Source organism: Eleutherodactylus coqui, chromosome 1, assembly GCF_035609145.1.
Source record: "Eleutherodactylus coqui strain aEleCoq1 chromosome 1, aEleCoq1.hap1, whole genome shotgun sequence".
Classification (NCBI taxonomy): Eukaryota; Metazoa; Chordata; class Amphibia; order Anura; family Eleutherodactylidae; genus Eleutherodactylus; species Eleutherodactylus coqui.
Window position 1 is genome coordinate 523,609,472 of NC_089837.1, and position 11,487 is coordinate 523,620,958.

At 42.2% G+C, this 11,487-nt stretch overlaps 1 protein-coding gene across 1 annotated transcript in view; it reads left to right on the forward strand.

Annotated features, from left to right (window-relative positions):
• LOC136607110 (retinal guanylyl cyclase 2-like) overlaps positions 1 to 11,026 on the forward strand; it is a 74,420-nt gene extending 63,394 nt beyond the window's left edge. The window contains exons 15-19 of the mRNA XM_066589024.1: positions 624 to 798; positions 888 to 986; positions 3,398 to 3,492; positions 3,632 to 3,717; positions 10,951 to 11,026. Coding sequence (XP_066445121.1) covers positions 624 to 798; positions 888 to 986; positions 3,398 to 3,492; positions 3,632 to 3,717; positions 10,951 to 11,026 — 531 coding nt within the window. The remainder of the gene's footprint in view (positions 1 to 623; positions 799 to 887; positions 987 to 3,397; positions 3,493 to 3,631; positions 3,718 to 10,950) is intronic.
• The last annotated feature ends 461 nt before the right edge of the window (positions 11,027 to 11,487 follow it).

Consider the following 11,487-nt stretch of genomic DNA (forward strand, 5'->3'; position numbering starts at 1 on the left):
CAAGCTCATACCCTCAATACAGCATCAATACCATGCTCATATCTAAACACAGCACCAGAACCAAGCTCATACCCTAAATACAGCATCAATACCATGCTCATATCTAAATACAGCACCAGAACCAAGCTCATACCCTCAATACAGCATCAATACCATGCTCATATCTAAACACAGCACCAGAACCAAGCTCATACTATAAATAGTTAGCATGTATTAACCTCAAACCAAACTATAACATAAATACGGCATAAACCAACCTCAGTACATAGATGTCATGCCAGAACCAAGCTCATAGCATAAATACAGCACCAGAATCAAGCTGATCACATAAATAAAGTAGCAGAGCTAAGCAATTGTGTTGCTGGGGCTGATGGGCTGACAGTGGTGCTCTAAATATCTGAGAGGAGGATACAGAGCCAGGAGGAGGATGATTCATGTAGTTCTACAAGACACTGCCACACAGAGGAAGAGGTTTATCTGGCCGTGTGGACCTAAGCCTACATCCGTCTGGTGCCGGAATACGTCACACATAGCTGAAGCCAACCATGATGAGAACCTTGATGCCAACTGGATCCTTCAGGTCTTCAGAACACTGTACTAAGACATGAACTGTCTCTTTGCAGGTGGAGACCATCGGTGATGCCTACATGGTGGCCTCAGGGCTTCCCAAGAGGAATGGAAACAAACATGCAGCTGAAATTGCCAACATGTCTCTAGACATCCTCTACGCTGTGGGCACCTTCCAGATGAGACACATGCCGGACGTGCCGGTCAGGATCAGGATAGGTTTACACTCAGGTATACTGGAATTCTAAAGAGTGAAAGCCCAATTCAGGACAGCAAAGTGAATTCAAGACTAATCTTTTCATTCTTGTCATCCAATCTAGGGCCTTGTGTAGCCGGAGTCGTTGGCCTCACTATGCCACGTTACTGTCTATTTGGAGACACCGTGAACACAGCTTCACGAATGGAATCCACAGGACTGCGTAAGTCACAAAGTCAGTGGGATCTATGGGGAGGGTTGTAGGTAATAATTTGGACCAGTTAAAGTCTATGAGCTCACATTGTTGTATGTCTAGTATGATGAAAAAATACACAGTTGTGCCCTATATAAAAAAAAATGAAAAATGTGAAAACCCTACAAGGGTCTAGGGTGATAGATGGCATAACACTGATATCCACTATCCATGGTGGTCTTTGATGGTAGGTTAATTTCTAATACCCATGGTGGTATAGGGCGAATTCTTATATCTGTTATTCTTGGTGGTCTATGATGATTATGGTTATTATCTAATATCCCTGGTGGTCTACGGTGATAAAGGGGTTAAAACTAATATGCATTATCCATACTGGTCTATGATGATCAATGATTAATATCTCTGGTGGTCTAGGGTGATAAAAGCTTTAACACTGATATTCATTATCTATGGTGCTCTGTGATGGTCTGTGATTAATATCCCTGGTGGTCTAGGATGATGAAGAGGTTAATATTGATATCCAACATTCATGGTGGCCTATGTTATTGTTAGTTAATATCTAATATTCTGGTAGTCCAGAGTGATAAATGGCTTAATACTGATATCCATTATCCATGGTGGTTTGTGATTAATATATTATTTGTGATTAATATATTATATCCCCGGTGGTCTAGGGTGGTAAAGGGGTTAGCACTGATATCCATTGTGGTCTGTGATGGTCAATGATTAATATCTAATGTCCTTGAAAGCCTTGTGTGTTAACATAGATATCCATCATTTCTGGTGGTCTATTATGCTTAATAGTTACTATCTAATATTGAGGTTAATATTGTTAATTGTAATCTAATAAGTTAATATTGCTATGGATTCTTCTTGGTTGTCTATGATGGTTAATATTTAATATCTTATATCCCTTGTGGTCTATGGTGATCAATGGCCTAATATTGATATTCATAATACAGGGTAGTCTCTGAAAGCCAATGATTAGTATCTAATGTTCCTGGTGGTCTATGGTAATAAAGGGGTCAATATTGAGACTGACTCATCATTTATGGTGGTCTATCATGGTTATACAGTTGATATTTAATATCCCTGCTGGTCTATAATATTGATACATTCATTATTCTTGGTGGACTATGATTGTTATAGGCTAGTATCTAGCATCCCGGGCTGTCTTGAGTGTTATTTAGTTGACATCCATATTTCCAAGACGTCACACTATGTGCTTTATCATTGGGTACTCCAGTATTATCTACACATCAGCTTGCGGTCTGTTGGATCATGTGATTTTATAGCTATATTTATGGTCCATATCTTGCTGCCATCGTTGACCCTATAACTCAGTCTATTTTAGTTAGAGTTGTACTGGTGAGTTGCCTCCACTTATATATGTGGGAGAAAACAAGGATTCATTATATTTTAAATGCTTTTCATGTTTTTTATTTTTCTTGCTTTTTTATTTTTTGATGTGTTCAAAAATATATTCAGAAGTAAATAAACAATTTTATTGAAGTGCGCTACTTTTCATAATTGGTCTCTCTGCTTTTGACTACAAACAGGGGGTCATAACATTATGGGGCGATCCCACACATCTTGTATCCAAGCTAGAGGCGGTATAACGGGGTACAAGTGCCTCCATGCCCCTGTATCACATATTATATCCAAACTAGAGGCAATACAACAGGGTACTAGAGCCTCCATGCCCACCAGTATCACATCTTGTATCCAAGCTAGAGGTGGTACCACAGGGTACTAGAGCCTCCATGTCCACCTGTATCACATCTTGTATCCAAGCTAGAGGCAGTACAACAGGGTACTAGAGCCTGCACTCCTGGCCGTATCACAGCTTATATCCAAGCTAGAGGCAGTACAACAGGGTACTAGAGCCTCCATGCCTGCCTGTATCACATCTTGTATCCAAGCTAGAGGCGGTACAACAGGGTACTAGAGCCTCCATGCCTGCCCTTATCACATCTTGTATCCAAGCTAGAGGCGGTACAACAGGGTACTAGAGCCTTCATGCCTGCCTGTATCACATCTTGTAGCCAAGCTAGAGGCAGTACAACAGGGTACTAGAGCCTCCATGCCTGTGCGTATTACATCCTGTATCCAAGCTAGATGCAGTACAACAAGGTACTAGAGCCTCCATGCCCACCTGTATCACATCTTGTATCCAAGCTAGAGGCAGTACAACAGGGTACTAGAGCCTCCCTACAAGGGGTCGGTTCTCTACAATAAATGATTGTTTTGCTCTGATATTGTAATCACGTATAGAAAGTTTCATCCTATTTTGCCAACATTCCTTGGTGTATTATTTGTTTTGTCAATGGGTTTATAATCTGACGATGGTTTAAAGGGACCGAAATCACCAGAAGCAACAGCAGAAGTACTTCAATATATTATCATTCAACCTTTTACAGCTTACAGAATCCACGTCAACCAGAGCACGGTGGCCGTACTGCGGACCCTGAAAGAAAACTATAAGATAGAACTTAGAGGAAAAACAGAGCTAAAGGTAAGATGAAGTGATGTGGTACGGGGTAATACTGCTAATAATACCGTTCTGCTGGACCTATAGTAATAGTCAAGGGGGGGGGGGATCATGAGAACAAATCAGTATCTGCTTCTGCTCTTCTGTTTTTTTTTCCCTTTAGGGCAAAGGTATAGAAGAAACTTTCTGGTTAGTTGGAAGAGATAGCTTCACCAAAACGTTACCAAAACCGCCAGATGTAAAGCCAGGGTATGAATATCATTTTTACCAAGTTTATACTGTATATGTAATTTTTGGGCTGGAATCTGGGGTCTGAATTTGGGGGTTATCAACTCATACTTGCAACTTCACATATAACTTGTAGAGATGAGTGAACCTGCGCACAAGTAGAGCTTATTGGTTGCAACCCAGAGAAAGACGCCAAATCTAAGAGAAGAATCTCAAGAACATAGGATGCAGGCCCACTCACCTAGATTAGGGTAGGGCACCTCCAATCACTCTAGAATGCTCAACCAATCAACATACAATCCCTACACTGTCAATGGTTGTATCACATAGATTATGGAGGTTAGTCCTATATTTTATGCGCCTGTCATTGCCCAGAAGGGTCTTTGGCTCTGAAATTAGGGAGACTGCTCATAATATGGAGAATGACCTGCTGCCTACATTCAGGGCCAGACTTATGCTGGATCAAGCACCTCCTCATATGGTATACTAGTACTGGTGCCTAATTCTAAGTACTATACCATATGGCGCTCAAATAACATTACCAAATAAATAACACATATAGTTACATAAATAACAATGCTATACGGTATTCAACCACTGTTCTCTATGAAACAATGGACCGTGCTACACATGCTAAGTATATACCGCCATACAGTGCTTCAATAATACTGTTATACAATGACCACAGTTTCACACATAAAGTTATCTCAGAGAGGAGGACACAGGGCAATTAACATTCTCAAAGGATTTCAGAAGGGACCTCCAGGGTCATCGGGTCCAACACCCTGCTCAGTGCAGGATTCACTAAATCACCCCAGACAGATGTCTGTCCAGCCTTTGTTTGAACACTTCCATTGAAGGAGAATTCCCCACCTCCCATGGCAACCTGTTCCACTCATTGATCCCCCTCACTGTCTAATATCTAATCTGTGTCTCCTCCCTCTCAGTTTCATCCCATTGCTTCTAGTCTTTCCTTGTGCAGATAAGAATAGGGCTGATCCCTCTGCACTGTGACAGCCCTTCAGATATTTGTAGACTGCTATTAAGTCTCCTCTCAGCCTTCTCTTCTGCAAGCTAAACATTCCCAGATCCTTTAACTGTTCTTCATAGGACATGATTTGCAGACCGTTCACCATCCTGGTAACTCTTCTCTGAACTTGCTCCAGTTTGTCTATGTCTTTTTTAAAGTGGGGTGCCCAGAACTGGACCCAGTATTCCAGATGAGGTCTGACTAAGGAAGAGTAGAGGGGTATAATGACCTCACGTAATCTAGACTCTATGCTTCTCTTAATACATCCCAGAATTGTGTTTGCATTTTTGGCTGTTGCATCACATTGTTGACTCATGTTCAGTCTGTGATCTATTAGTATACTTAAGTGTTTTTCACATGTGCTGCTGCTTAGCCCAATTCCTCCCATTCTGTATGTGCTTTTTTCATTTTTCTTGCCCAGATGTAGGACTTTGCATTTCTCCTTGTTAAATACCATTCTGTTAGTCGCCGCCCACTGTGCAAGCTTTTATAGATCTTTTTGAATACTCATCTCTCTTCCCTAGTGTTAGCTATCCCTCCCAGCTTTGTGTCATCAGCACACTTGATCAGTTTCCCATCAATTCCCTCCTCCAGATCATTTATAACAATGTTGACCAACACTGGGCCCAGGACAGAGCCTTGTGGTTCCCCACTTGATACATTCTTCCACTTGGATGTGCAGCCATTTATGACCACTCTTTGAGTACGATCAATCAGCCAGTTGTGAATCCACCTGACAGTTGCCTTGTCAATCCCATATTTGGTCATTTTTTCAAAAAGCATTGTAAGAGATACTTTGTCAAATGCTTTGACTAAGGTCAAGATATGCTATATCTATGGCATTTCCCTGATCAGGCCAGTCGGTGATTCTGTCATAGAGGGAAATTAGATTTGTCTGGCATGACTTGTTTGTTACAAACTAGAGATGAGCGAACCGACTCGTTTAGGACGATTTTGCACTCGAGCAGCGCTTTTTCCGTGTAACTGACTACTCAGACGAAAAGATTCGGGGGGCGCCGGGGGTGAGCGGTAGGTTGCAGAGGGGAGTGGGGGGGGGAGAGAGAGCTCCCCACTGTTCCCCACTGCTACCCCCCGCTCCACCAAGCCGCCCCCCGAGTAGTAGTCATTCGACTTGTTCCAAGTCTTTCTCAAGCCTGGGATGTAATTCATCTGGACCTTGAGACTTGAGTTCATTTAAGTTAGCTAAGTGTTCCCTCACCATCTCTCTGCTTACAGATAGCCTGCATGCTTGTATTACCCCAATAGCACAAGAAAGATCAGTTGATGTTACATCTACTTTCTGAGAGAAAACAGACACAAAATAGGACTTTAAAAGTTCGGCCGTCTCAACCTCATTTTTAACCAATTCACTATTTTTATCCTATAAACATCCTATTACGTCTTTGACTTTTCTTTTGCTTTTGACATAACCCCCAAAATCCTTTTATATTGCTTTTGGTCTGTCTTGCAAGCCTCAATTCATTATTAGCTTTAGCTTTTCTAACACAGGCCCTACAGTTTCTGTAGATAACATTATATTCTTCTTTAGATATTCCTCCTCTTTCCATTTGATAAACATATTTTTCTTCCTTTTTAACATGTGTGCAAGTTCTGTGTTCATCCATCCTGGTCTCTTTAAATGCTTCCTGTTCATACTTCTTTTAGGGATTGGTAATGATTGTGCTTTGAGAATCTCATTTCACAATATTTCCCAACCTTCTTGGACATTTCTTTCCTTAAGAACATCCAGCCATTGGATTCTTCCTACCCTCTTTCTCAGTTTATTAAAATCTGCCTTTCTGAAATCCAACCTTGAGGTCTGAGTTTTCTCAGGTCTTCCTCCCCTTTTCATCCAAAATTCAAGGATATCATGATCACTGCCTCCTAAGGTCCCAGCCACCGTTACTTCCTCAACCATTCCCTCCCTGTTGGTAAAAATTAGGTCCAAGATAGCAGATCCCCTTGTTTTCTCTTCTGCCTTTTAGAAGATAAAGTTGTCAGCAAGAGCGGATAAGAATTTGTTGGATCCATTACTTTTACCTGAGAGATTCCCAACAAATGTCTGGATGGCTAAAATCTCCCATGATCACTATGCTGGGCTTTTTTGAGAGCTTGGCCATCTGATGTAGAAAGAGTTCCTCCATATCTTCTGCTTGTCTAGCCGGCCTATAGTAAATGCCTACAATGGGGTCCTTTCTGTTGTTCTCTCCTTCTATTCTTACCCAAACAGTTCCTACCGAACTCCCAGCTCTGAAGCTTGGATCGCGGTGGAGATGAAGGTTTTCCTAACATACAACACAACCCCTCCTCCCCTTTTATTAGGTCTGTTTCTCATAAATAAGTTGTATCCTTCAAGCCTTGTATTCCAATCATGTGTATCATCCCACCAAGTTTCCGTGATGCCTATGACCTCATATTTCTCTTCCTGTGTTAGGAGCTCCAATTCTCCTTGTTTGTTTCCCATGCTCCAGGCATTTGTGTAAAAACATCTTAGTTTGTGATCGGTGTCTCTTGCTCCTCTATTTGCCTTCTGAATTTTTTGTCTTTGTTCTTTCTTTTTACTTCTAATAGCAAGGTTCTCGAATGTATTAATTAGTTGTATATTTTTACCTTTCTAGCAAGGAGTCCATCATATAGGTAATTCACTCCATGGTCTAGAAGTCCAAATCTTTACTGACGGCATCATCAACGTAGCCAGTTGTTCACCTCTAGAATCCTTTTCCCTCTTCTTATTCCATGGCCATCCACTGGGAGGATGGATGAGAAGGCCACCTGTGCTCCTAGTTCCTTCACTTTCTTTCTGAAGTCTTCGAAGTCTCTGCAGATAGTTGCAAGGTCCTTTTTTGCAGTGTCAATGGTCCCAACATGTATTGGTGTTGTTCTGTAGGACTGAAGAGTCGTGACAGCCTATCACACACATCTTTGATTTATGCACCTGGAAGACAGCACCCCTGTGACTGAATATTATGACTGTATAGTAACTAAATAATACTTCCCAGGGGCGTAACTATAGAGGATGCAGAGGATGCGGTTGCACCCGGGCCCAGGAGCCTTGGGGGGCCCATAAGGCCTCTCTTCTCCATATAGGGAACCCAGTACTATGAGTAAAGCATTATAGTTGGGGGCCCTGTTACAAGTTTTGCATCGGGGCCCGGGAGCTTCAAGTTACGCCTCTGATACTTCCATATAGTGAATGAATAATGCGAACATACAGAGACTACATAATAATATCATATACTAACTGAATAATGCAACTATGCAGTGAATGAATAGCACTACCACGTATCTACTGTGATTCTACTATATAGTGACTGAATAATACCAACATGCAATGACTAAAAATTGAGCAATTCAGTGATCAACTAATGCTACTATATAGTGACAGAATAATATCACCATACAGTAACTGAGTAATACCGCCATACTATGATTGAATGGTAGCACAACACAGCAACTAAATAGAACCACCATGTAGTGACTGTACAATACTACCATCCATACAGTAGCTGAATAGGAATGGTTTCAAACCACATTATCAAGATTGGCTCTCGTGTAATTGGAATAGATTCTATTATAAGGAAGAAAGGAAGTGTTTCCTAAGTATTTGATTAGACAGTGGTTCATTTTTACCTTGAACCGAAACCTATTCCTACTTTTGGTTATAGAGGACCTATCTTGTCCGCATGTCAGCGGTGCCAGCTACATAGCTTTGCAAGCACTGCCCCACACTGACTCCATTCTCTTTTATAGCTTTTTCTTAGATTTGGCTCCCATAGCTTGGAATACATCAAGTGGGAGGTCCTCAGCATCCCCAGTGCTCTAGGGCAGTAAATGAAATAAATGTTAGCATCCCTGGTGGTCAAGGCTAATGGAGGGGTTAAAACCTGGTAGGAAGTTGAACACTATCTGCTCATCGCTTCCACCTTCCCCTTCCTGCCCTCCACTGCTCTAATTGATCTGTGCTCAGTCCCCTCTTTGATTGAGCAGAGGATTTAATAAGCACTCTGCCCCATCACTAAGGGAAACTTAGATAAGTTGCACCCCTTACCTACCCCTAGAAATAACAATAACAGCAAGGATAGAAAGATCAGATGATTGACCCACATAGACTGTCTCAATGTACACAAGCCATTAAAGGGTTGTCCAGTCTAGAAAACCCAAATCCATTTTCATATTCCCTCTTAGAGAATTTTTAGCTAATAGAGGGAGGGAGGGGGTCCTCTATTCAGGATTCTCATCTATTAAACAGAGTGAAGAGTCGTTATACAGTGTGTGTCTTCCTCTGTAGGACCCGTCCTGTACTGCATTACACAGATAACCCATTGATAAACCCGGGTTTGGAAAGTCCTCGGACCTTTCACTTTTTACATTTTGTTATGTTGTGGCCTTCTGCAAAGTAAAAAAAGAGCCATTCTGCACTCCATACCCCATAATGACAAAGTGACAACAGAATAGTAGTTTTTTATATTTAAAAATTTTGCATTGACATAAGTACTCACACCCTGTACTCAGGACTTAGTTGAAGCCCCTTTGGCAATGGTTCCTGCCTCAAGTCTTCTTGGGTATGATGCCCCAAGTGTGTACACCTGGACTTGGGGATTTTCTGCCATTCTTCTTTGCAGATCCTCTGCAGGTCAGATGAGGGCTATTTGTGGACAGCCAATTTTGTCCCAAAGCCCCTCCTGTGATGTCTTGGCTGGGGTCTTAAGGTCATTGTCTTGTTGGAAGGTCAACCTTCTGCCCTGTCTGAGGTCCCCTGCCCTCCGGATCTGGTTTTCATTATCTCTGTATTCCATTCAGCTTTCCATTAGCCCTGACGTGTCTCCCCTGCCCCAGCATGATGCTCCACCACTAGGCTTCACTGTAGGGATGGTATTGGGCCGATGATGAGCGGCGCCTGGTTTCCATCCACCTTTACCGGTTTCCCTCCCCCAGCATGATGCTCCACCACCAGGCTTCCCTGTAGGGATGGTATTGGGCCGATGATGAGCGGCACCTAATTTCCTCCAGATATAACGCTTACAGGCCAAGAGTTCCATCTTTGTGTCCTCAGAGCAGAATCTTGTTTCTCACAGTCCGAGGGTGTTTTTTGGTAACTCCAGGCAACTTTCATGTGTCTAACTGAGGAGGCTTCTTTCTGCCCCCTCTGCCATAAAACCCAGATTGGTGGAGGCTGCAGTGATGGTCGACCTTCTGGAAGTTTCTCCCAACTGCACACAGGAGGGAGGATTTATCAAAGCTGCCTTAGTTACCCATAACAACCAATCAGAGCTCAGCTTTCATTTTGAATTCTGCTCTGGTAAAATGAAAGCTGAGCTCTGATTGGTTGTTATGGGCAACTAAGACAATTTTTCTTTTAGACATTTTCATAAATCTGCCCCAGATCTTTGAAGCTCAGCCAGAGTGACCATTAGTTTCTTGGTCACCTCTCTTACCAAGGCCCTTCTCCTTTGATTACTTAGTCTGGTGGGCTGGCAACTATAGGAAGAGTCCTGGTTGTTCTTCTTCCATGTAAGAATTATGGAGACCCCTGGGCTCTTGGGAACTTTCAGGGCAGCAGAAATGTTTTGTACCTTTTGTAAAAAAAAAAAGTGAAAGGCTCTGAAGACTTTCCAGACCCGCTGTAAATGGATACTGTGAAATACTTAATTTTCTCTGTGGGGGTGCTGTAGAGGAATTGAACACTTACCGCCAGATTTCCCCACAGGGGGACGTCCCAGCAGGGTGACACCTTTTGATCAGATTATTGTCAATGGACCTTTCCAGCGAGTACAGGATGTCTAAAGTAGAGAACTCTTTAAATGGGCTTTCCATTTTCTAGCTATTGATGTCTTATCTATAGGATAGATCATCAATAGCAGATCAACAAGACTCCATTGCTTGAGGTAGTCCAAAGGCCTCTTTGTTATATTAGAAGATGCCACTTCTACCTCAATGGAGTTTTTTTTCCTTTTTTTTTCCTTCCTCTGGATCAACATTGTGGGGGTAATAGGATGAACTGGATGGACATATGCCTTTTTTCGGCCGTACGGACTATGTTACCATTATAAACAGCACATGGTAGGTGGGGCCATGTTAAAAATTTTGCATTGCTCCCAGAAGCTTCAAGTTCACGCCATGACGAAACCACAAGTATTGATTTGTTATGCGATGACAGCTTAAAATTCAACTTGAGTTACTCTTGTTGAACACGATCACTAATGACATATATATATCTACTACAGGTGTAATGCCCATGGGTTAACAGCGGAGGAAATTGCAGAGTTCAAAAGGAAAAAAAGCGGAAACGCTGCTTGCTAAACAGGAGTAGAGCTGAGGTAGAGGCAAAACTCTCGTGTTGTCTGGTCATTCTGTATGCATGATATATATCATTTTTATGTATCTCAGACAGGAGCCAGCAAAAAAAAAAATGTTAATTTCCAAGATTTTGTGCATTTTTGTTGGTGGAGGGGCTTTTGCATTATGACCTACAATAAAATGGCAGCTAGATTCTGATTAGTAGCTATGACTTGTAATCTAATTGCAAAGCAAAATTTGTGCCATAGCCACATCTCCTGCATCTCTGGACCATGCATAATGTTATGGCCACCGTCCATGGCTGGTGGTGTCTCGCCTCACCTCCCCCTTCTGCCTTTATGGCATGCGCACACCTATTAAAGGGCCAGCCCAGTGTGCACACAACTTTCCTATCCCCAGCCTATCCAGATGTTCCCAAGTTGTTTAAGGTAACCTTCCCCACTGGAGGATGCCTGAACAAAAAG